At 37.1% G+C, this 25,348-nt stretch overlaps 3 protein-coding genes across 7 annotated transcripts; 1 reads left to right on the top strand and 2 right to left on the bottom strand.

Annotated features, from left to right (window-relative positions):
- Window positions 1–174: 174 nt before the first annotated feature.
- LOC120005109 (proteinaceous RNase P 1, chloroplastic/mitochondrial-like) lies at window positions 175–5,665 on the bottom strand. Of its 4 annotated transcripts, XM_038854579.1 has the most exons (8): window positions 3,825–5,665; window positions 3,655–3,744; window positions 3,374–3,555; window positions 3,103–3,223; window positions 2,892–2,960; window positions 2,599–2,728; window positions 620–720; window positions 175–514 (listed from the first exon to the last, which is right to left on the bottom strand). In XM_038854579.1, exons 1-8 carry the CDS (start codon window positions 5,637–5,639, stop codon window positions 446–448), a joined length of 2,577 nt encoding a protein of 858 aa, XP_038710507.1. In that variant the 5' UTR covers window positions 5,640–5,665; the 3' UTR covers window positions 175–445. The 4 variants fall into 4 exon arrangements, with proteins under 4 accessions (XP_038710507.1, XP_038710506.1, XP_038710505.1 ...); XM_038854578.1 differs by lacking the exons at window positions 175–514; window positions 620–720 and adding an exon at window positions 788–1,421; XM_038854577.1 differs by lacking the exons at window positions 175–514; window positions 620–720 and adding an exon at window positions 788–1,424.
- A 1,126-nt stretch (window positions 5,666–6,791) lies between these two features.
- On the top strand, window positions 6,792–17,549 carry LOC120005871 (peroxisomal fatty acid beta-oxidation multifunctional protein AIM1-like). Its single transcript, XM_038855731.1, has 19 exons — window positions 6,792–6,837; window positions 6,932–7,031; window positions 7,130–7,201; window positions 7,592–7,654; window positions 7,762–7,818; window positions 7,996–8,063; window positions 8,139–8,220; window positions 8,372–8,427; window positions 8,654–8,956; window positions 9,199–9,285; window positions 10,822–10,996; window positions 11,696–11,817; window positions 12,054–12,217; window positions 13,271–13,525; window positions 15,148–15,269; window positions 15,373–15,494; window positions 15,625–15,773; window positions 16,899–17,037; window positions 17,201–17,549. The coding sequence occupies exons 2-19, from the start codon at window positions 6,938–6,940 to the stop codon at window positions 17,240–17,242; spliced, it is 2,172 nt and encodes a 723-aa protein (XP_038711659.1). The 5' UTR covers window positions 6,792–6,837; window positions 6,932–6,937; the 3' UTR covers window positions 17,243–17,549.
- Window positions 17,550–18,122: 573 nt separating this feature from the next.
- Window positions 18,123–25,214, bottom strand: LOC120004771 (protein tesmin/TSO1-like CXC 5). Of its 2 annotated transcripts, XM_038854061.1 has the most exons (9): window positions 24,537–25,214; window positions 23,671–23,766; window positions 22,655–22,832; window positions 21,484–21,843; window positions 20,963–21,066; window positions 20,793–20,887; window positions 19,416–19,835; window positions 18,733–18,982; window positions 18,123–18,325 (listed from the first exon to the last, which is right to left on the bottom strand). In XM_038854061.1, exons 1-8 carry the CDS (start codon window positions 24,821–24,823, stop codon window positions 18,744–18,746), a joined length of 1,779 nt encoding a protein of 592 aa, XP_038709989.1. In that variant the 5' UTR covers window positions 24,824–25,214; the 3' UTR covers window positions 18,123–18,325; window positions 18,733–18,743. The 2 variants fall into 2 exon arrangements, with proteins under 2 accessions (XP_038709989.1, XP_038709988.1); XM_038854060.1 differs by having other exon boundaries at window positions 18,219–18,982.
- Window positions 25,215–25,348: the final 134 nt, after the last annotated feature.

Here is a 25,348-nt window from a genome sequence, read left to right on the forward strand (position 1 = left end):
TCAATAATTTTATACCGGCTTCATCCCGGTGTATTTTTTTGTTGCTATTGAGTTCGATTGCCTATTTCCTTAAGCTGCCAACGTAATTTTATTTTCGTCAAAAAAAAAAGAAGGTATGTGTCCATGCCTTCTTCTTTGCCTAAAACTTTCTGATCAAAGAATTCTGTTTTCTTTTTCATTTATTCCATTCCTTTTTTACCAGGAAAGTACGGAATGTGCAAGCAAAGACACTTAAAATCAGTGTCATAACCATACACAGAGAGTGCAGCACATTACCTAAAGTTTTTGTTTGATCTCTCAGCAGTTTCTGATTGCTGATCGAGATAACAAAAATTGAGGCAAAAGTAGTAAATTTTGCAATTCATCTGACAAGATTGGATGAAACATTTCCAAGATGATCAAGAAAGGTGAAGCAGAGACTCGCATTTTCTTCTCTGCAGCATTATTAGCAGACGTTGATCGCAGTAATCTGCAGCGTAATGGAGCTGCGAACGCAAATCTTTAAGTTAAGCTCCTGAAACAGAACAGAAAATTAATAGCATTAGCATCTCTTCCGATATGTATTCTCTATACCAAAACAAAAAAGTAGTGCCGATATTGACGAGGGCTAGATATGGACTTTGAATAGATTTTTTTGGAAGCCACCGGCATCTTCAGATTCAGCTTCTGACCTCGACATTTGCATTCCCACCTTTTTCTCCTCCTGAACATCATCTTTTTCTGCATTACGCAATAATGCAATGAAACTTCTCCATAATACATAAGAGTAAAGATTATACGGCACTGCTGAATGACACTGTTGCCATGAAGCTTTCATTTATATGAAAGGGTCATCATTTTTTGTTTCTCTACAAAAGGGGATAAATCAGCCGAACCTTGTACATTAGAATCAAATGCATTAAGCTTAAACCCGATACGGATTATACAGCCAAAGGTACATGAATGCATTCTATCCTGATCGCTCCCATCCCCTCCCCAAAAAAGGTAGTAAAATAACAAATGCTGCACATAAAAGTCGTTGCCTTAGCAATAGAAGAATACTTTTCCCAAATAGGACCTCTATGCATTTCTTAGCCTGATTGATAGGCTCGTAGACAGTAAAATTGCTAAAGGGTATTTCTGAGTTGATGTTTCTTACGCCAGTGGATCAATCAGTGTCCTGAACGAGACAGTCATTTACTGCTATATCTGAAAATCGATCACACAGTTACCACGTTCCTCGGCAGCTTCAATTTCTGATAAAACTGTGTTTTGATTTGGTAACACAGACTGAGACAGAAGGCTTCTAATATTCTTATAGAATTCTTCAGGTGAGCTTTGTCTATCGTTGCCGATGCCATGATCAGCTGCCCGAGAGTTTATTATGGTTTTGGTTTCACTACTTGAACTTCTACGTCTTTCTCCATGGCCAGCAGGTTGAACTTCTGATCAAGACAGCAAATTTATGGTATCAAGAGATCAAATCTTGGCATTGGTTGATTCAGCATCATGAAAGGGTAATTACATGAATATAGTCATATACCATAACAGGTAAAGAACTCCCATGCACAAAGCTCCTACAATGAAACATGGGGTCGGGAAAGGGCAAGATGTATGGAACCCCTTACCCCTGCATCATGAAGAGGCTGCCTCTACATAACTACATGGGTGTGAGACCACCTTACCTCTAGATTTATTTACATATTCTCCAGAATAAAGAAAGATACTAAAAATTGACATTCAACCGAGAGTATCAGTCACCAAATGCGTTCCTACACATTAACGCTAAAACTCTCTTTGAATGTACGAAGAAAACAAACTAAGCACAAGATGCATAACATGATTAGCATATGCAGTGCACAAAAATGTTCAAGTGTAATTTGTCGAGTTATTACATCTTATTGCAGAGAACCATAAACATAAAGATTATGTACAAATTGACACTTTTTCCCCCTGTGATGGAGTTAACCTAATGGGTTAATTTCAGCAATATTCAAATTATAAGTAGACAGAAGCTTCCATTGATTTCAACTTCCAACACATAAAGTCGAACCTAGGCGTAGTGATAAAGTTGCTTCATCACAACGTAGGCATCATAACTTCAAACCAGTATATCAACCCTTCCAGGACCAAACTCAACTGTAGTGTTTTTTTTTTTTTTTTCCCTTTTTTTCTATGAAAGTTTGCATTCAATTGGTTATAGACGGGGAAAATTAAATAATTGATCAAATTCACAATCCGGCACTTCATCCCCCTGTCCAGCTCTAAATGAGCATTGTCTCTAAAATAGGCCATGTAGAAATCCACCATTAAGCACAAGATCGCAAAGAAGTAAATTTGAACTCGAGACATTCTTAGATACTACTAAAGACAAAAAGAAAGAACAGAATCTGTAGTTCCTAGGTGTATGTGAATTTTCTTACTTTCTAGCACTTTGGTAGTGCTCTATCCCGAGCTCTTGCTATGTCAGACGGTTAATTCTTTTAATCAACCATATGTTATCAAATATGCCCAAGTATGCCCCCAGAAAGTAATATTTAACTATGCTGAGAGTGTAGATCATGTTGCAGAATAAAATATTTGGAATAAGGAACTATCAATTGAAAAACACATAATTACCTTTAGGTTTAGTAGCAGAACCTTGCCCAGCCATGCTTGAGCTAGCACGTGTAATGCACAACCACACTCTCTCTGCTTCATAATCATGTTCTGACGCTATTGGGATATGCCAGTGACCATTCTCTGATTCCTGTTTAAATGATGGTATTTGATATTTTAATTTTCAGCTATCAAACAGATACACACACACACTAAGCACACAAGAATACTTATTTTAGTTGTTGTACCATTTACATATGAAAGGGAAAAGGGAATTTCTCTTTCTTTTTTTTCTACGAGCAAATGGTTCTGACCTGAATTACTACAGAATAGGGAGGCGGCATGTGAAATGCTGGACCATCTTCAGAAAAACTGAAACGCACCTTCATGAATGCAAATACAGAAGCTTTTAAAGGATGGGCATTAGAAGATTGTACAAAAAGACTAAGCATCACAATAGATTACATGATCCAATTAGTTAGATAGACAAAACACTGAATAAGATATTCTCCTTAATTTCCTTACTTGATGTCTTTCTTTCCACTTGGGGAAGAAGTCATTTCCTAGAAGTTGAAACGTGTGGTCTCTCATCTCATCGTTGGTCACAATTAAGCACTTAAACTTTATAGCTGCATATAACCAGTACCTGAATCACAGGTTATTCACAATTCTCTAAAACACGCATACATCATAAAAGAAAAATAAACAGCAAATTAGCTGGCAAAGAATAAGTTGATGAAAGCATAGGAACATATTTTTGAAGTGTTAAGGGACTCCCATAGAATATATATCTCACCAATCATCATTTGATCCAGTTGGCGTTGCATAAAGTGCATCAGCATTTTTCCACTTCTCAACCAAAGTTTTATTCATTGGTTCGTTCATCTTGTCTCCTGTGATACGCCTGTTATGCAAAATGATGAGTGGCCACCTTTTAGAAGGAAGCTTCTGGCGTATTCCATTAACAACAGCATTGACCTGAAAAGTTCCACCATATAAGAAACCAAATTACACATCACTGAAAAAGAAAAAAAGTCTTGAAGTTATTCTGTAATTAATCCACATTAGCCAACTTACCTTCAAAGGCTTGAATTTTCTCTGAGTCAAAAGACCAACATTAGCTCCATCTACCACAGCTTCAAAAGGGCCATAATATTCAAGCCATTTCTGCAAATAATTAATTTGTTTTCATTCATCAAACCCATGTATGATAACAGGATGAACACAAATTTAAGGAATTTTCATACTTGAAATTTTTGGAAGCTTGATTGTTTCTCTCTCTTTATCGCTATAGAAGCAACGGATTCAGCAAAATTCTCTGTTTCTGTAGGATCAAGGTCAATTATGGCCAATTCCTCCCCACAACATGTACAAAATCCATCAGTTCCAACAGCTGCACGTGAAACTATCCATTGTCCCCTACCCAACCAACCCTGCCCGTGCCAACCTCCACCACCCTTTTCAATTGCTTCTTTTATCACTCTCTCGTTCCACTTTAATTTCCCCACTCTTGAAGATGCCTTGCTCTTAAACCATTCAACAATTTTGTCTGCAATAGACTTTGAAACCTGCCTCACACTTGTTCTCAGTTTATGCAACAAATAATAAACTTTATCACCCTTCCCAGCTCCTACACTAACTTTTAGTAGTGCTTCCAGTTCAGGCTCTTCTGGATAGATACCATGCTCCAACATGTGTTTTTCTACAGAAAATGCTTTATCAATGTCTCCATTATTGCAAAAGGTAGATAGGGCAGGACCATAAGATCGCAATCTAGGATTTATACCCAATGACTTCATTTGCTTCACCATTTCAAATGCCATGTCGCCATTACCCATTGACATTGCCATTCTAGCCACAGCTGTCAATGCTGCTTCATTCATTGGGATGTTATCAGAGCCCATCTTCTCATAGATCTCCAATCCCTTTTGGAGTGCATACCTTTTGAAATCTTCACTTACCCGAATTTCGTGATCTTCTTGGTCAGCCTCAGTACAACCATCTTTCAAAGGTAAAATATCACCACTCTGAGAATTCAGCTTACTAAACTTATTAGAAAACTGAGCTAAGTTCTGCTTTTGAGTCGAAGACCAATCAAATATATCCGACGTACTTCTAGAATCTAATTCCATTTTGTTGTTAGTTTCACTATCTGAAAATGAAGTACTCAGTTCTGCAGCACCCAAATTCATACTACTCTCATCAGTTACCTCAACTAAATCCGCAGGGTTCAGGCTAGTTACCTTATCGGACACATCTAGAGCACTCAAAGTCCGACTACCACTTCCACTCTTTGCAGGTTGAACAACACCCACAGCCGCAGAGGAACAAAGGTATAAAAGCACAGAATAGTGGTGTTGCCCAATCTTGATTCCTTCTCTCTGAGTCCATTCATACAATTGAATTCCACCAATCACATCCCCATTTTTCGAGCACATATCAAACTTAAATTTCAAGTCACTTCCAGCAGCATCAATTTTCTTCTTCTTAGACCCCTTTTGCCCCCTATCCTGACCCACCTGATTATAAGCGTTCTCTTTTTTGCTCCTCACCATCTTCTTCTTATTATCTACTTCACTGCCCACAAATTCCAAGAATTTTACTGCTATACCATCATCTTCACCCCCTACAGTAGTTTCCACAGAACCCACTTTCCCTTTCCTTCTAAAACCCATATCCTTTCCTGCATTCTTATTCTTTATAACCCTCTTTCCATCCTCTATTTGCGAGCCAGAAAGTTTGTTCTTAGGTTTTCTACATACCCTTTCATCTGTTGCTCCTCTTCTAGTTGTTAAAAATGTTTTTCTCGTTGAACTATCATGATCAGTAGCGGTAGTAGTAGTAGTAAATATCTCTGCTTGTGTGCGGCTAACATGAGGTTTTCCAACTACACAAAGCGGTGGTGATATTCTCCGCCGAATTGTATGTTTGGGAGGTGATAAAGTGAAAAAATGAGATAAAGAATCGAATTTGAACATAATGGGAATCGATGGGGACTTACAGAGAGCTACTGCAGCGAAACGCACTTGCTGCGGAGTGTTGGAGGTAAAGGAAGAGGCCATTTGTGGCCGTTAAGTGGTCTTTGATATGTCGATATGGTCTTGATATAATAAAATGGCGATAGAAGTACGAAATGACACAAATGACCTTATCTGCAATCAGGTTTCCACTTTCATTGGGCGATGTAATGGGCAAGCCCATTTACAGGTCCATGGAATTTAGTCTAAGCCCATCTTATAATTCTTAAGTCTTAACTCCCATCTGCTGATCTGCATAAGCGACGAACCAAATGAAGGTCCATTTCAATATTGGGCTTAAGGAGTTTGGGCCACTGGTGGGGAACAGTTTTGATTGGACTCAGGAGAAGCTGGTCCAAAGAAAACAATACATGTGGGAAATTGGGAATACCAAAAAAAGGCCGAGGTTTTTTCTCCGAACATATAACAAAAGTAGTAGAGGTGTAAAGATGCAGTTTAGAGTTTACCCATTAATTTTTTGTAAACATGACTCTCCAAATAGTATGTAAGAGTAAAATCTGTGGATGTTTTTGACAGCTTTGTACGCGGATTTTGAACATTCCTACCTTACTAAGCTATTTTGAGAAGAAAAAAAAAATGAAGGTGAAGAGGTTGAATGGACGACTAGAAGTCAAGTTTTGTCCTTTTTGATCTTCATAATTCAGATTGGGGATGGTGGGAGGGATCACACCCACTGAATGGCAAATTGGTCCTTCCATATCCAGTCAATTTTTTTATATAGGGTGTGCCCCTGAAACGAGTTTAACCATATTTATTTTCATTTGTTAAGAAAAATCATGGAGTTTGAGCCGAGTTAGGCTAAGTTTTCAATCAAGTTCTAATATCTTCTCAAGACTTGTTTGTTATAAAACTTGGAGTCAAAATCTGTTCACCAATACCTTTTAAGGAATTTTTTTTGTCATTATTAATAAAGGTCTAATTAGATCATTTACGGCCCTATTGAGAACGGAAAATGCTTGAAACTCTAAAAAAAATGCTTGAAAGACGCTCTATTTGTTGAATGTTAAATTAGTCATATATATATACGTGTGTTTTTAATCAATTAGATAGGTAACATTGCGAATTGAGAAGACAAAATCATATGTTTCATGACGTGTCACACATTAGCCTCTGCACTCAAATGTTGTCCGCTTCTTTTAAAAAGGATACCACCACTCTTTCCTAATATGTTAGTGGGGCCCGCGCAACAAACAAGGAAGTCTCGAGTCTACTCGGTGTATATGTATATTTAGAAATTAGAATCAACGTCACGGGATTTCAATTCATTAGCTCCTGTTCTTCTGATTCCGTTACTGATTGATTTCACAAAAATCTAGCAAGCTATGGCGGAGATTCGTGTCAACATGGAGGTTGGAAGTGACGGTGTTGCAGTAATCGAGATCTTGAATCCTCCCGTAAACGCACTCGCCATTCCAAGTAAGACCGGCCGGGATCACTTTTTCTTTTCGGTTGAATTCGTAAGGAACTTTTGTGGAGTTTTTTTAATCGTTTTGCGGTAAAATTTAATGGTGTAGTACTTGCTGGACTGAAGGAGAAGTTCCATGAGGCAACTAGGAGAGGCGATGTGAGGGCTATTGTTTTGACTGGTAAATTCCAACTTTTTTTTTATGCCATGCTTTGTTGTATTGATTGAAGTAAACTGATTTTGATTTTCGGTTGTATTGTTGGGTCAATTATATTGATTTGAGACTCTTGCTTTAATGAGAGTAACGAATGGTGGCAATGAGAACAAACCATGCAAAATTAGCGGGTCAATTATTTAATCATGGCACTGCTATATTATTATTATTATTATTTTGATAATTTTGATGAATCCAGTGGCATACTAGATTCATTGTTTGTTTAGGTACTGTAAGGTTATGTTGTTTGAGTAAATTCCTACTGAATTAAGTCGGGTGACACTACAGCAACATTTTAGGTACACTTATCAGTGAAAAAGTTCATGTTACGTATATTGACAATTTTTTGTTTATTAGGCAAAGGTGGAAGGTTTTCTGGTGGTTTTGACATCAATGTGTTCCGGAATGTTCACAATACTGGTATGAGTTAATTGACTGTACTATATGTAGTTTAGCTTTAATATACAAATACAAGTGAATTCTTTCTTGATATTTGAGAACTTATAGTTTCAATTTGTGGTGTACAGGGGATGTTTCTTTAATGCCTGATGTATCTGTGGATCTTGTTGTCAATGCCATTGAAGGTCTTCAACTCTGTCTCTCCCTCTCCCTCTCCCTCTCCCTCTCCCTCTCCCTCTCTCGTGCTGTTGGAAAAACTTCTCAGTTGCAGTAGTGTTTACATTCTCACATATAGAAAGCTGCATAAGTGCATATATTTCACTTTTTTTTTCTTGATTATTAATCATGTTAGTTTCAAACAGATTGCAAGAAGCCGGTTGTTGCAGCTATGGAAGGATTAGCTCTAGGAGGTGGCTTAGAGTTGGCAATGGTTTGTTTTTATCAAGTATGGTGGTTATCGACTTCAATTCCTCGAGTTGTTATAATTTTCATATAACATGTGCAGGGATGTCATGCTCGAGTTGCCACACCAAAAACTCAACTTGGCCTGCCAGAGTTGACACTTGGGGTGATTCCTGGGTTTGGAGGTAATCCTGCTTTTTATACATTACTTATACCAATTGCAACAAACTTTGTAAGGTTCTAGCATTTTATGTCCATGGATTGAATTGTTATCTTTTAATATTACGACTTACAAGCATCAGTGACTTATTTACTTTTTTTTTTCTACTCTACAAGGTACACAACGTCTTCCTAGGCTTGTAGGGCTGTCAAAGGCTGTCCAAATGATGCTAGTAAGTCCTTTCTTCTGATTTGCCCCTGCAATTAATTATGGTTTGATTGTTATTTAGATTTCTGCAATCTGTATTTTAATCTTTTTCTTTTACTTGGCAAAAGCTTTTGGGCAAGCGACTGGTACATGCTATTGCATCAAATCTTTGTCTCCTTTAGAGCACTTTTCTTAAAGTCCATTTCACTTTCCAGTAATGTTAATTTAGTTATAGGATACTTAACTTGCAGTTATCCAAATCAATTATGTCTGAAGAAGGGAATAAGCTAGGTCTTATTGATGCCATAGTGTCTACTGGAGAGTTGCTGAAAGTATCTCAGCAATGTGCCTTAGATATCGCTGAAAGGCGCAGGCCATGGATGCGCTCTCTTCACAGAACAGACAAGCTTGGTTCCCTTGCCGAGGCACGTGAAATATTGAAAACTGCAAGGCACCAGGCCAAGAAGACTGCCCCAAACATACCTCAGCACCTCGCATGCCTTGATGTGATTGAGGACGGTATTATTCATGGAGGATATAATGGTGTTCTGAAGGTATAAGTTTTCACTCTTTTCAACAGTACATTGTCCTATTTCTATTGAAAATTCTTTGGTTGTGGTAATACTGTTAATTTTGTTGTCAACTACTGGGAAAAGTTTTTTGTTATTGCCCATGGGAGTTAGTTGTATAGTTGTCCACTTAATGAGAAAACTTGGATTTACCTGTTCCTGTTAATTTTCTTATAGCTTGGACACAGGCAAATTTTTGTGCATAATTGATGAAAATGTCATTGCAGGAGGCAAAAGTATTTAAGGATTTGGTCCTGTCAGACACCTCAAAAGGTCTTGTTCATTTCTTCTTTGCCCAACGTGCAACTTCAAAGGTAATGTAATGATACTAGGATCTACATAGTGCTTTATCAAGGATGATTAAGGCAGTGAGTTGGTTGAATTCTTGACAGTGGCTTCAATGATGTGTTTCTTTGCATTTCCACAATAAACTAGGCTCTTTGATTTTCTTTGGATTTTACTGCGATGCTGTTTTCTCGTTCTACAAGATGATAGTATTTACTTTTGACTTAACTTGTTGGGGTATTTTCTTTAGTTTTTAATGGATTTTTTTTGTGACGATGGTGCCGTTCTGGTACCCCCTAAGTAAACAACTCACATAGTCACGTGCACAACACTTTCGCAGTGGACCACGTCGGAGACAGGCAGGATGTAGCAGACCTACCCCACATAATATGTGGAGAGTATGTTTTCGAGAATTGAACATGTGACTTCTAGGTTGCACGCCCTAACTCTACCACTGGGCCACTAGTACCTCCTAAGGCAAGAGATTTGTGTGGTTATATCCTTATGTTTCCAAACCCAGTTTGTATGGATGTCTGAACTCTGAACCAAACACAGTATATCTGCCAATTTATTACATGTTAAATGTTTGCCAATTTATGAGATGTTACATATGGTTCTGTTATTGACTGATTATATAGGATGGACTTTCAGCTGTTCTCCATGTCTGTACTCTGTTAGATCTGTAGAGGATATCATTGTATCAGTCAATTATTTTCTGTACAGTTTGTTCTTTCACCAAGTCAGATATTTTCGGTTTTAGGTTTGTTTATAGAATGCATATGAATGATAATCAAAAGGATAAAATGGTTTTTCTTGATTGCTTTTCCGACCACTCGTCAATCCCTATAGCCGAGTCTAATAGAGCTCAAAACTCTGCTTATCTTTATCTCAACTAGTGTGGCTATTTGCTATTGCTTCTTCCAAATGGCACATCCTGTTCAGTAAATATACTTAGCTTGATGGAAATTATGCATTGTTGATGATTGTGTTATTTGCATTGACTATGAGCAAATCTCATGTCTGCGGACATAACTGATCTGTTGCAAAACTGGGAACTACACAGAAGCATAATTCATTCTTCCATTAGAACAAGAATTTCTAAGAGAGCTGCTTTGAAAATTTCTTGCTTTCATAGCTGTCACTACTTTGGTCTGATGTTATGTATGAGCCACACTTGAGGATTTACTGCGCGACAGAGTCTTTTCTGTACTAGTTTTTAACCACCTTTTTACAGAACATTATAGTGGATAAAGCACTATCTGATTTTGTAGATCGTAATTGTCCATTTGGCAGCACGATGTATGTTTAGAGGAATCATTATATTAAAATTTATGAGTGTCATCCTTGGTGATGGATGAGATCTTATAATTTCATTTATCAAGTTGTTTGTAATGAGTTGGTGTACTTGCATGGTTCTGCAGTTATTTGAGGGAATGTTATTCTTACTTCTGAGAAAAAATGGGCGCATTCTACTACGAAAGGGTGGAACCGTTTTAGTTCCTACTTTTTTTTTACAAAGATTTTACTACCTACATGATATGTCTTCTAACTTCAAGCTTTTGCAGATTCCTCATGTTACTGATATTGGGCTGAAACCTAGGCATGTGAAGAAAGCAGCTGTAATTGGTGGAGGCTTAATGGGTTCTGGAATTGCTACTGCTCTTATTTTGAGCGATATAAATGTTGTTCTTAAGGAAATCAATTCTGAATATCTTCTGAAGGGAATAAAATTAATAGAAGGTAGTCATTATTTATCTGTTGACATTCACGATAGAAATTTTCGTGGTTCAGTACTATGTCTTCATTTGAAAAGGCTACACTAAAGCCAATGATTTCTTATCGGAACTTTACCCATTCCTTATTAATAAAACTGAAAGACTTTAGAAGGTTGAGAAACTGTGATTAGGATGTCTGCACAAGGGATTAGATTTCCTTCGAAAAAAGTTTAGATTTTATACAACTTAGGAATAGTTACTTTACACTGCAAAAAAGAAAAAATTGAAGGTTTAGAGCTTACATTTGGCAGTTTTGCAAAGAGAAGAATGTTATTAACACTCTCTATCAATAACTTTGAACTTGATAGCATTCACATCAACTTTGTCACTGGCTATCCTTCTCTTAACTCAATTGCTTATCTAGAACTTTACAGGACAGTGTGTTGGCTTTGCCATTGCTAATTGTTGGACTAATATGTTATGTACTTTTGGAAGGTCAAATTCTGGTGCTGCAGCCCGTCTCACACCTTCTTTTGCTAGGAAGGTGTGGGATATGCCTGCTTCAGTGAAACAATGGATAGCTGAACCTAAACCCTGCTTACAAGCGCAGGGCTGGTTTTGTTCCAGACCAATCCTTTTCAACTCATTACTTTTGTTTCCCCTTGTTACTCTAGAATCTCAATGAGCGCACTCATATGTAATTATCGTTATCTTTGCATGATAGGAAATGTTCAGAGCTTGGTAGAGAAAGGAAAGTTGACACAGGATAAGGCAGAGAGGGCTTTCTCAAAGCTTAAAGGTGTATTGGATTACTCTGAATTTAAAGATGTAGATATGGTCATAGAGGTGGGCTGTTTTATTTTCACTTTGAATCTGGAATTTCATTGATATGTCCTTTTCAGCTTCTTCTGTTGAAGTTTAGAGTTGGATGACTACAAAATTTCATATGCATAAAGGCAGGCATGAATTTTAGTAATAATATCAGCTACTAGTTTATTCTTGTATTTTTAGGAGATTCCAGATATTCAAGTATATATATGTTGAAAGTTCATTTAATTTCGTTCAATGGTTTCAATTTACAGGCAGTCATTGAGAACATTCCTCTGAAGCAAAAAATATTTACTGAAATTGAGAAGGAATGCCCTTCTCACTGCATTTTGGCAACAAATACATCTACAATTGACCTAAATATAGTTGGGGAGAAGACCAATTCTCAGGATCGTATTATTGGGGCTCATTTTTTCAGGTTTTTCGACTCTTGAATTTTATTTTTTTTAAGATTTCCCTACAAGAAGAGAAATTATTTTTAATTCACTTTTTTCATAATTGGCTTCCCCAAGTTCGTTTTTTCTTGTCTGTATCTGTGCATGAAATACTACTTTTTTAAGCAGAATGCCAATGTTTGTCTGCTAATAAATGACTCTTTTGTATCCATCGAGGTCATTTCTTAATTAAATAGATGAGGGCTACTTATAATCCTTGTTGAATATATCTGTTTCATGATTTCATCTTTGCCTCAGGAGAATTATTAAAAGTCGCATCTTCTCTTCCAGCATAATTAAAGTGGCAAATACAAATATTGAGCCGGGTAGAATTTTTGCAGTACACAAAGACTGCGAAAAAACCTTTAGTTATTTATTTTTGTGAAGTTCTATTTGTTTTGTTTGCCTGTTGAGTGATAAGATGCTTGCAGATGCCTGCCTTATCAGATAAATTGGGCTTACTTTTCATAATAGATTGTAATGTGTTGGATTATCAGTTTACTCTTTTAAATTGTCTAACGGATGTTCAAGTTTCTGAAAGTTACCTTCTTCTTTTTAATTTCTATCATGCCAATTAGATTCTGGATATTGTTATGAAAAACGTTCACTAGGACCTTTCAGGTATAGCCATGAACCAAGGACTAAACTATAAAAACCAAACCAAAAATGCCAATTTTGTTTGGTTTAGTAGTTTGGCTCAAGTTTTAGAAAAACGAAAATTCAGGTTTCAGTTGCAGTTTTGGAAAAATCCTCCCGTCAAATGAAAAGGAGAATCAGCTTATCACTATATACTTTCTTTGAATGTTACAATATATTCTTTCGAATGAACTATATATATGATATTGATTACTAGGTGTTATTGCAGTTTGGGTGCTTACTTTTGTACTTTGAATTTTGAAAGGCTTATCTTTAACATGCAATGTTATCAAGTTTAGCCTAAGGTATTACATTGGGTATGTTATTTGTTCATTAACCATCTCTATCATTGTGAGTGAATAAGGTTTATGTTTTCTTTGACATGGCCACTTGATAAACAGTCCTGCTCACATAATGCCCCTTTTGGAGATTGTACGGACAGAGAAGACATCTGCACAAGTAATTCTTGATCTCATGGCAGTTGGGAAACTGATAAAGAAAGTTCCTGTTGTGGTGGGAAATTGCACTGGCTTTGCAGTCAATCGAGCATTCTTGCCATATGGGCCGTGTTCACATCTTCTGGTCCACTTAGGTGTGGACCCTTTCAGAATCGACCGCGTTATTAATAGTTTTGGCCTTCCTGTGGGTCCTTTCACGTAATATTCTTACCCTTGCATTATACTTGTTGCATATTATTTTTGTGCAAATGTTGGGTCTAGTGAAGCATATTTTTGCCGCTTAATGTAAAGGTATTAATCATTAAGGGGAGGGGGGTAATTGACATGATTGATAATTGATTTGCCATGGTAATTTATTGGACTCTGATGCAGCTTCGGTAGTGTAGGATGTTCTAGCATGATTTATTGGCGTTGACCTTTTGAAATTTAATGGTGGTTTTTTTTTGTTGCCCTATTGCAACTAATAATTGGATTTAAGAGGTTTTCAATTGAGGGGAATTCCAAAGACAATCAATTAATTTTAAAATGTAAATTGATATATCTAGATAGATATGTACATATATACACGTACTTATCGAATATATATTAAACAATCTCGTGCACAAGGCTTCCGCGGTGGACGGAGTCGGAGACAGGCAGGATGTGCACAGACTTTACCCCCATATAATATATGGAGAGGCTGTTTCTAGGAATTGAACATGTGACCTCTTGATTGCACCTTTGCAACCCTACCACTGGACCACATGCTCGTCTATTTATCAATAAAAATATACATACAGAAAAATGGTTTTTCTGGTGGTGTGTTGTCGATGGAGATGAAAGTATGAGCTGGTCTTATATGATATTTAACCCTTATTGCGCAATCAGGAAAGAATAGAACAACCCTCTTTGCACAGCTCGAAGGAGTCCATGTGGCGGTATTGCGCTATTTGTGTGTTTTATTCCTGTTACAGGTTATAATATCCTCAAACATGTGCAAATATTCTCTCTGTCTGTCTGTTAACTTGTGAATAAAAGCCTGAAATATCTGCATATTGACAGCCGAAGCTTGGTTTGTCCTTTTTGTTTGATTGACCTCATCTATATAAATTATATGCTTTAGAGCCTTACATTTGAATCACAGAAGACGTTTGTTTAGTGTGTTTTATCATTGCCGTACTCTGTTGATGTTAAATCACACCCATTCGTGTTTACCTGCTAAATCGCTGGGTAAATATCATTTCTTGAGATATTAATATTCCCTGAGATTAGAAAATGTTGAAAAGAAGAAAGATGTTTAGAATTTGCTGAATTCTTTTTTTAGTGTTAACAGCGGGTTTTGATGAGTTTTATGATGAGGAAAGGGCGGAAAATATATGAAGCATTTAGTATTGACCTGGCCTACTCTAGTAAGTTTTCATCTACTTTGATATATGAGGTCTTACATTTTTTCCTTGCTAGAAAAGGTTGGTCCAACATTCTTCATAGGTAACCTGACAAAGTTATTCCATTATTAGTGTCGGGTGCTATTAGCAAAGTAGACCTGAATAGACCTGCTACTATTGACACCAGTTGGGAACTTTTTCTTCAACTGCTTGTCTATTTAGGGGGTAATAGTTTTAATGTTAAAAGGGGAGCAGTATTTAAGGTGAAAAAAGCGAGAATGACTGATTAATGCATTGCGTTTTTTGTTTTCTGTGGCTTGCAACTATACTTTGCTACAATCCAAGTAGTCTATTACATCATAGAGTAGTGTCTCAGGTCAATGCAAGCATAAGACTCCACATTTTAGGGTGAGATTGAATAACTGATAATTGCCCTTCCGCGTCATATACTTGCAGGCTGCAGGATGTTGCTGGATATGAGGTGGCCATTGCAGCTGGGAAAATATTTGCCGATGCATTCCCCGATCGCACATTCCATACACCTTTGGTTAAACTTCTAATTGAAAATGGAAGAAATGGTAATGAAGTTTCTCCATTATCATCTAAATGAAATTTTCTTTGTTTTCTATGTGGCTTACCATTTTTCTCATTTTGGCATCACAAACTCTTCCGGCGTTGAAGGCAAGAATAATGGAAGGGGATATTACATCTTTGAGAAGGGAAGCAAGCCAAAGCCTGATCCCTCAGTTCTTCCAATTATTGAAGAGTCTAGACGGCTTGCCAATCTTATGCCCGGCGGAAAGGTACTCTTGCTTTTAAACAACTGGAGTTAATTTTGTTTCATGAGATAATGGTTGAACGTTGTAAGGTGGTAATATTGAACTCCTTTACTGCTGAAGAGCTAACGTGATGTTATTGAATTATGCGTGGCAGCCAATTTCTGTAACAGATCAAGAAATATTAGAGATGATACTCTTTTCAGTGGTGAATGAGGCATGTCGTGTCTTGGATGAAGGACTTGTTGTTCGAGCTTCTGACCTGGACGTTGCATCTGTACTTGGAATGAGTTTCCCATCTCACCGGTAAATACTATTGTGACAACTTTAGTTTCCCCACCATTCCATATTTCCATTTTCCTCTTGCATTAAGCTTTTTAATTCGCGTGCTTGCACATATAGCAGTAAAGGAGCATTCATATAAAAGAAAATTAAATTTTGGGGTGCTGATTAGCATCTTTATGCGACAAAACCCATTGTCCATGCGTGAGTTGTTATGTTCCTATTACTTGTAGCAGCTGATGCTGATAGCCTGATACCCGATATGTACTGATGGTCACATTGGGGGTACCTACTAAACTAAAATTGCCATCTAATGGCTCAAATCACTCAAATTCAAATAGTTGTAGTGTTTTGATTTAAATGTCAAAGTAGGTGCCATATACCAGTTTTTTAAACTAAACTAACTTGAACCCTTGGATGAGTCATCCAAAGGGTCTCTATGTACTTGACAAAAGGATCTTCTATGAATTAAGTATGACAGATACCCTCACCCCTTTTCGCTTATAAAAAAGGTAAACAACTCTCGTGCACAAGACTCCCGCAGTGGGCCGGGTTGGGGATAAGCAAGACGTACGCAAACCTTACTCCCACATAATATGTACAGATCAAACTTTACCCCCACATAATATGTGGAGTAGAGAGGTGGTTTCCCGGAATTGATCTTGTGACCTTTAAGTTGCACTACTGCAATTCTACCATTGGGTCCCATGTTCGTCTGTAAACGTAAAGGTAAACAACTCCCGTGCATAAGTGGGCGAGGTTAGGGATAGGCAAGATGTACGCATAACTTAGCCCTACATAATATATAAAAAGATTGTTTCTAAGAATTGGAACATGCGACCTTTAGGTTGCACTCCTACAACTCTACAAGACTACCATTGGGCCACGTATTTTGCCTCTAGGTTTCCTTTTCGCTTATGCAAAATATATTGTCAGTCATGCCTCTCCTCATCTTCTAGTTCAGAGTTTGTTTTCGGCTTCCACTATTAACTAAGAAAAGTTATTCGTAGTGTGATAGCTATTTTTTTTTAATTGTACATACTGAACAAAAATTTAGCATTTCCATTTATCTCATCAGTTAAATGAATAGCAGTGTGTGGCAAATCTTGGATCTATAGTAAAATTTAACCATGCTAACCATCCGTGCAGAGGTGGTATTGTTTTTTGGGCAGATCTAGTTGGGGTTAATCATGTATTTACAAGTCTCAAGAAGTGGTCACAACTATATGGTAACTTCTTCAAACCGTCAAGATACTTGGAAGAAAGGGCAGAGAGAGGGATGCTGTTGGTAAGAAATTTGCACCTTATTTTTTGTTTAATCATTCTAGCTGTTCGCGAAAATGGTTTAGGAAACAATTATCCTTCTTTATTATTGCCGGCCATTACAGTTTTCCTGTACCTTTTTACAAAAAAACTAGTAGAAAAATGACGCATTGTCTTTTTCTCTGCAGAGTGATCCCTCTCCAGCTACAGGATCAAGGTCACGCTTGTAAGGATGAAATTTTATGATTATCAGTCGTCTAGCATAATTCCCTTCAGGTAAACCGTAACTGATGTAATGATTTACTTCCTTGCTTTGAGTAAAACACCGTAATCAATAAGAAGATTGACACAAGCTATGTAAATTCTTTCTGTTCCTATTTCTGTAATTGTTCTGTATTAAGGAATCGCAGTGAGCTATTTGTTGATGTTAAAACCCTTTCATGGAAATCATCAAATTGGATTAAGTTCTTGTGTTTGACTGAAAGGCCTGCATTCTTTGTGGGGATTGGAATTGGAGAACGACGGTATTTCTCTCTCTCTAAAAGTTTACACTAAATTTTGGATCCCTGCTGTTTCTTTCCCTTCCTTGAATGTATCTGTTGCTTATCAACCAAAAAATTAAGTGGACACTTTATTGGTTTGATGGGGAATGAAGGGGGAGTAGTTTTTAAATGTTTTTTCATCTCTGGTTTAGGCTTCAAATATTAACAGGATCAAGAAAAGTACCATGTGTGTTTCTTTGTAGTCCTATTCTTTCTGTTTGTCAAAATTTATTCAAACCCTTAAAACAATACTTTCGCCTCTCTATGTTCATTTTCAACAGACATTAAATTTAAGGAATATGATGGACGTAATCAAAAACGTTGTCAAGTAACGTTCAGGTTCACCAGGGAAAATCAATCAAAAACATCCCATTAAATTAGGGTTGTTATGATAAATTATCGTTACCGATGATCATGTTATCATACCAATCCTTTCGATAAAAAAAAATGATAATGTCATCGGATGGCATTAGTCATGATGAAACCTTTACAAGTCGCATTTTCTTATAGCACTCTCATTAGGTTAGGACACAATTTTCCCCGAGGGAGAGATTGCTGCGGATAACATAAATCTTCCTGATTTGGAAAAAAATATATACAAAGATATTAACATAAATATCAATACTTGAAGATCGAATGACAATCTCCATGCCACAGAATCAGATGAAAAGAAATGAGAGAACTGGCTATGTAGCCCCTTATTAGCACTTGTTAGTCGGACCAAAGTTGGAAAATCACCCTATGATGGATCTTACAATTAATTGAAAATTTCTGTACAAAAAAAAAAAGAAATAATCAAAAACTAGTACCATCTAATATTACAAGCTATGGTGATAAATGGCATCTAACGAAGACAATTACATGACTCTGCACTCTCCTCTGCAGCAATGTACTGCACTAGGGTTAAAAAATCGATAGAAACAGAGAGCTGACGTGTCAAGATAAATAAAAGAGATGTAAGGATTAAATCAGATTGGCATCACGCCAACATTAAGGTGCCCGCTACTACCTCAGCATCAGAGTTGAAGTCACAATGGAAAATGGTGTAATAGAAAGGAAATGTAGAAGTATAGGGTAAAGGTAAACTACTCATGTGCACAAGGACACGGCTCCTGCAGTGAGGCAGGGTCAAGGAAGGGCAAGATTCAATAGCGGAAGGGCAAGATTCAATAGCATACCTTGGGCCAACTTATGCCTTAGGCCTATTATCTGTATTTTCCAGAAGGGTTGGAATTTTCGGAAGATCCTTATTAGAGGCAGAAACTGCTCCAGTAATCATATGAGGCATCTTTGCTGGTGGTTGGGCAGCACCATTGCTTACAGGTACCTGTTGCTTCCCAGTTTCAACTCTGGCATTTGAAGGGCCATTGCTGATTAGGTCCAGTGGACTCCCAATTTCAGTTTTTGCTAACGTCGAACACTTTGCTTCTGTTTGAGAGGGAGTGAACAATTATTTCCAGATGTTTGAAGCATCAAAACAAAAAAGGATATAATGTAGGTCATGAAAACTGAATATCAAAAGCCTCCTTATAAGAAACAAACTAAGTCAGGCCTTCAGGAATAAAAAATACGCATCATTCCAGAAATGTATGCTAGATCACATGACAAGTCAATTGTGTGAAGTACAAGTGGCTAATATGATGCATACTCTCTGATCACAGAAAAGCTATATTCAAATCTTGCATCCATCTTTTAGTTCTGGAAAACACATCAATTAAAAATTATGATTCACACTCAATCAAAGTTAATGATCTAAATTATCAGTAATCTTGTCTACCCTAACTTTTCACACAAACACATGAATCAGCATTTTGGGCATATAGAGTTCCAAGGAAACATTAATCAAAATAAAGAAACTTGCCTTTAATCTCTCCAAAAGTAATGAGCCTGTTGAGGCAATCTCGAAATTTAGTCAAAACTACCCTTTCCTGCTCTGCATAAACATCATTCATGTGTTGTCCAGGATGCAACTGTGAAGTTGTGTTGCAGCCATGACTAGTTATCCCATTAGGGGAAGCAGCTGTCATAAACATTGTATCTTGTTCATCACACATCAATGCTAAAGTTCCAGGAGACATGGGCCTTCCCATTGGCACTTCAGTACCACCTGAACTTGAATTATCAGGCGCAACTTTATCTTCCTGATTTGCACTTAAACAATCATCAGGGACACTTTTCTGCGGATCAGATTCTTTCTGGCTTTGCAATCTTTCTAGTGTTGAGGAAGCAAGGGAAGTTCCTGTCTGATCTTCTGTCCGCTTCTCTATCGCAGTTTTTTTACCTGGATGAATACATAATTTAAATCAAAACCCATTAAACGAAATGATAGTATAAGCAGATTGTGAATCAAAATCAGAATAAAATATCAGATACTCAAAAGTTAATTAGTTTGCAAGAAATTATACAAATGGGAGGCATATATATGCATCAGAAAGAAATAAACCAAACAAACAATGGCAGCACAGAGATGCGCACCGCTGCTGGAATTCCAAAATCTTGATATAAGGAAGCAGAAACAGACTAAAAGATGCTAATTGGAGTAAGAAGAGAAGAACCGCATGTGGCATAAAATTGGCAATTATCAAGTGTGAGATGCACATATATTGCATTCATATTCTAAACCTGAAAGCTACTAACCTGATTGTTCAGGGAAAATTCCAAATTCGCTTGTACGAAGGCACACTGACCACACTAGATATGCATGTATGTGCATGTGCATATAAAGAACAAAAATACAAAGTTGATAGGCATTTTCATCACGCCAAATTGGACAGGATAGTTATGATTTATGAATGCAACTTAGTGCTCTTGATAGCTTTTAAAGGAGTACTCTCTGGTATCAAAAGATAAGGAAAAAAAGAGGTTCTAGGATCAATCAATTTCATCTGCATTGATTACAGACATGATGCGTGTCACAGATACTATCATTTTTGGAAGACAGAGCGAGGGCAGCCAAAAAATGGATAATTTGTAGCCCATCAAGTTGACATCAAAGGTCTGAAGTTTCAGTGAACAAACTGAGGCACTGGAGGATCTCTAAATAATATATCATAGCTTTTCAAATCCAAACACAACAATATAACAGAGATAATTGCAAGAGATAGGAATATATGTCAATTATGCAAAAAGGTCGCTTGCAACTCTAAAAATTAATTAATTAAATAATCTATACGAAGACATACTGGTTGTGAAATCAAAATTCTGAACTGATACTTCATATACACGAATAAAGATGCACCTGAAAGTGTCTTTGCAGTTTCCCCTGATACAACAACCAAGACTGAGCAAAGTTCTCTCAAGTCCTGTGGTTGGATAATGTCGGCTAGCAGAGACCTATTAAAAAAAATGTTACTTTTGCCAACAAGCTTCATAATGAGTCTTCATGTTGATGAAGACAAATATTTTTACCTATATGTGAATTTTGAAGGACCCAATGTTGCAGAGCTACCAGCTCGAGCTACAGGAGCGGAAGACAAGGAAGATGAGGGTGCAGATCCCCTAACATGGTTTGCCTGGGGAATATAGAAAATAAATATAAATAAAAATATGCTGTCAGAGAGCAGTGTACACCAATCATGGTTGAAAAACAGTCTGTAAACTGCACAAACCAACATCAAGCAATCAATATATTAGAACACATTTTATTCATATTTATAGTCTTAAAAAATGGCTGTCAACAGTTGCCAATGCACAGAGAATTCCTTAAAATGTTCTAATTTTTAGCTAGTACTAAACATTATAGTTCTTATTTTTTAAACTACGTAAACTGTTATGTTACTTTCTAAGTAGAACATACAGACAGCTACGCCCAGGTGTTTTCATGAGAAACAGTATTAAAGCCTTTAACCATAAAAAAAGCTTACCAACTCTATCCAACCAAAGAACCCAATAGAACAGTTTTAGATAAATCATACCAATATAAAGCTTACCGGTTGAAATTGTCCAAGCCTGTGAAGAGAGGAATCCTTGGCCATTGGCCCAAACAAGAGCTCCTGACCTTTTCTTTTCCTGGATACAGGAGGCGATGCATAACCAGATGATCCAATAGCTCCAGTTATGGCAGCATTTGCTGCCTGCTGAATATATGCCATGTTGTTGGCATGTTCACCATGAAAAAGGGCCTGCCTCTCTTCACTTCCTTCAAAATTCTTGCAATCCATGCATTTGCAATTTTCAGAGCACAGAATATTGGCCTGAAAGCACTCACAGTATTTTTTGAGACACCCTGATTTTTTGCAGTGGCATCCCTTGTTGTGCTTTCCCAACACTAGAATTTCCCCAGCCTCCTCCTACAATTATCTCAAACAAATTAATGTTCTTGCCAGCAATGACCATAATAGAGTACAATATTAAATTGTTAATAGTATATGCCCACCTGAATAGGCTCAAAGTAAATTCTAGAGTTCAAATTTTAGGATCAACATGTTGCTTTTTCACCGTCTCAAATTTCATGAAATTGATGTTAATAGTATATGCCCCTCTGATAGGCTCAAAGTGAATTCTAAAGTTCACATTTAGGATCAACATGTTGCATTTTCATTGTCTCAAATTACATGGAATTGCACGGAATTATATACTCAGATAGTTGTAATGGAATCAGCATCCCTAAAATAAGGGGACAAGTACTCCAAACCCTATTTCGGTTAGTACAATGCTATATCCTGAAAACATAATTCCAAGTAAAGGCAGCGAAAAATGAACAAAAATGACAATGCTTTCAGTAATATAAAATAATAGATCATTCTTAAAGTTCCAGTGCTTTCATTCATAAACCAAAAGGTTCATGGGCAGGATGGCAGGTCCATCTAGTCATGATCACACATCGGTGAGATAGATTATGGCAGATAATTGATAAGTCCAATTTGAACTACAACAGATACATGCATAAAAACACGGAGAGCACCTTGACACATCTGTAGAAGGAATAATGGAAAAGGAACAGACTAAGATTAAGTAATTACTGGACATCTTAGCACTCCAAGAATGTTTGATACTTTGTCAAATAAATATGATACAGAATAAGGGCCAAGGTGAACATACTGTATCAATCACATTTAGAGAACAAAATGCAATGTAGGTTTGAATGTCTGATGCACATACTCTGTTATTGCGTGTTCCATGTGGGCTGCTGGCAATCTTTGGCCTGAAGGCATTTGGATTACGCTCTAAAGTTGCTTCAACAGCTTCTCGCCTAGCAGCTTCATTTTCAACGTTGTTATAACAATTCACACAATTACAGCCATCACAGTATATTCCAGAAGCAAAGCACTCACAATACCTGATTAAGACATTTGGAAATTTGCATCAAATCAGTAGATAACTTGTACCAGCTAATATGTTGCTAATAATTAACATATACATTGGCTGCACATGCAGAAAGAGCTAATATGGAACAATTTTAGATGAACAAGTTCACCTCACTACGAGGCTAAGAGCAAAAGGCAGGCCTCATATGCATTATTGTATTTATATAATAAGCAAGCTGCATGAGCGCAAGTATAGAAACCTAGGCGGTCGATAAGTATAGATTCATACAAAAAATTTACAAAACAAACATGCATCAAATTGTTCCCAGTAAAAGCTCTTTACTAACTTATATCATCAATTTAGATATTGTTGTCGTCGGATTAGCAACATGTAAAAAAAAATGTTCCAGCGAATATCAATACACCATAAAATTCTTCCGCCCCTCATCTAGAAGTCCTGATGGTGGGAAGCACCACTAGTTCAAGTGGTCGAGCTCCTCGCACCCTGACCAAGGGGATAGGTTTGAATCGTCAACCTTGTTGAACAATCAAAACAAAATATTGTATATATATATATCAAATAAATTCTGAAGTTGCATGATATAAGTCAATGGAAAAATAGCATACTAAATTCGTTTTTCCTTCATGTTTTTGCTCATGTAAAAGTCAATGAGAAGGCAAGCACAAATCCAACAGTTTATATTTAAAAAAATGTCACCTAATGACAATTTTCTTAAATTGGAAAAAACAACAAATGGAAAGAAAAGAACAACCACCACAACAAATAAGCATATCAATACAAGCAGTACTGTATACCAACTCAAAATGAAATGCTTCCTCATAACAGAGTAAATATGGTATTGTACTCACAACTTCAAGCACCGGGAATGTTTACAGTTACACTGTTTTTGCTTCTTTGGGGTCCCATCTTTTACTTCGACACTGGGTCTTGGAGATTCTGGCTTTCTGGAAAAAAGAAAAGGTACTGTTAAGAATCATTGCATGCAGTTTGAACATTGACTTGTATTTCACAAGCAATGCCATAGTGATAAAGTTACTGAGTCCTTGAATGCACAGGCATTTCCATAAATTTATAGTTCATGAAAGACTCTACTAAGTGCTTCCAAAATTACAAAGATCAGTACTCATAGCATTCAAGATCATTTATATCCAAACTATTGGATGTTCTTATGAACTTATGAACTAACAATTCAATAAATATAAAGCAGCAAGAAGTTAATCAACCAGACTATAAGGAAACAAGATCAAATTTATTATATCAGCAGTTAAAAAAGATAAAAAAGCTCATCTGCCATATTTGTAAATATCCATAACAAGAAAAACAATACTTGCAGCCATATCGTTTCAAACTTTATTAGATGACTAAGAAATTTTAAACAAAATTCAAATTCTCAAAGTTCTTTTCTTCTTCATTCCCTTGAAGTACAAGGATATACCTAATTGGTCACTCATCCTCCCCCATCCCAATCTTCTGCAGTCACTTCCTATTCAAAAAATCAAACCTTTCAAACAATGTAGAAATTCTTCAATTTATTTTTTAAAACTAAATTCCACAATCCCAATGCTCACAAAACCTAAAACTTTCAAACAAAATGTGAACTTTGCCAAATACTCCATAAGCACAATTTCGTAGAACTTCACACCACAGAGAGAAATTCCCTGAATGGAAAAATATATCATCCATGAAATAGCCAGTCCAAACTGCTCAAACTTACAATATCCTCGCAGAAGGATGCTGTGTCTGGGACGGTGCCGCGGGCATGGCCTCCACTTGCGTCTGTGTCTGAGCAGATGCCGCCACTGGCTGCTGCTGCGGCACTTCTCGTGGTTGCGGATGTTCTGGCAACACGATGCTTCCCTGCGATGGCGCGCCCGTGAAATCGAGCTGCCGGGCTGGATTCTTCGCCGGGAAATCAGCCGCCACCGTTGCACTCCCTTGGGCTTCCGATTGAGCCGCCACAGCATTTTTCGGAGGGAATTCGCTTCCCTCACCTGCCCCCATCAAATAAAAATATTCAAAAATACAAAAATCCCAACCAAATTCTGATCTCTTTCAGCGCCACAAACTAACTCAATCCACTGATTCTGCTTCAATATTCATCCAGGATTCCGAAAAGAAGCTCCAATTCGCAATTCTCAGATCCGAAACCAGATGAACGTTAAAATCAGGTGAAAAAGATTAGATTAATCAGCTGAAGAATTCCACGGCGGACTTGACACCACACTGTGAAAAATAATTAATTGCAACGAAATCGATCCATAAATATTGAATGGAAACCCCACACGAAGAAGAAGAGAGGTGGGTAGGGTTTTAGAGATGTGATTACAGAAAGAAAAATTCAAGAGAAAGAGGGGAATTGTTGGAGCAAAAGGGCACTTCGGTTTTGGTTATGTTGTTCGTCTCTCCTCCCTCTCTCTTTCGAGTTTTGAAATTCAATTCCCCATATATTTAACGGTGAGATTGGGATCTGGGATAGATCTGACGGTGAATGTTGAAAGAGTTTATCAAACCGTCGGATCAAAAGAT

The sequence above is a fragment of the Tripterygium wilfordii genome, chromosome 9, assembly GCF_013401445.1.
Source record: "Tripterygium wilfordii isolate XIE 37 chromosome 9, ASM1340144v1, whole genome shotgun sequence".
NCBI lineage: Eukaryota > Viridiplantae > Streptophyta > Magnoliopsida > Celastrales > Celastraceae > Tripterygium > Tripterygium wilfordii.

Bases quoted from the DNA above. Each gene is read 5' to 3' on its own strand.
- LOC120005871 (XM_038855731.1), top strand. From the start codon at position 6,938: ATGGCGGAGATTCGTGTCAACATGGAGGTTGGAAGTGACGGTGTTGCA. The intron at 8,957-9,198 runs GTATAAGTTTTC...ATGTCATTGCAG, and splicing joins GATATAATGGTGTTCTGAAG to GAGGCAAAAGTATTTAAGGA. The intron at 11,818-12,053 runs GTGGGCTGTTTT...TTCAATTTACAG, and splicing joins ATGTAGATATGGTCATAGAG to GCAGTCATTGAGAACATTCC.
- LOC120004771 (XM_038854061.1), bottom strand. From the start codon at position 24,823: ATGGGGGCAGGTGAGGGAAGCGAATTCCCTCCGAAAAATGCTGTGGCG. The intron at 23,767-24,536 runs GTAAGTTTGAGC...TCTTTTTTCCAG, and splicing joins CATCCTTCTGCGAGGATATT to AAAGCCAGAATCTCCAAGAC. The intron at 20,888-20,962 runs GTAAAAATATTT...TTTTTTTAATAG, and splicing joins CCTTCAAAATTCACATATAG to GTCTCTGCTAGCCGACATTA.
- LOC120005109 (XM_038854577.1), bottom strand. From the start codon at position 5,639: ATGGCCTCTTCCTTTACCTCCAACACTCCGCAGCAAGTGCGTTTCGCT. The intron at 3,224-3,373 runs GTGAGATATATA...CCTGTGATTCAG, and splicing joins ACTGGATCAAATGATGATTG to GTACTGGTTATATGCAGCTA. The intron at 2,961-3,102 runs GTAAGGAAATTA...GCATTCATGAAG, and splicing joins AGTGGAAAGAAAGACATCAA to GTGCGTTTCAGTTTTTCTGA.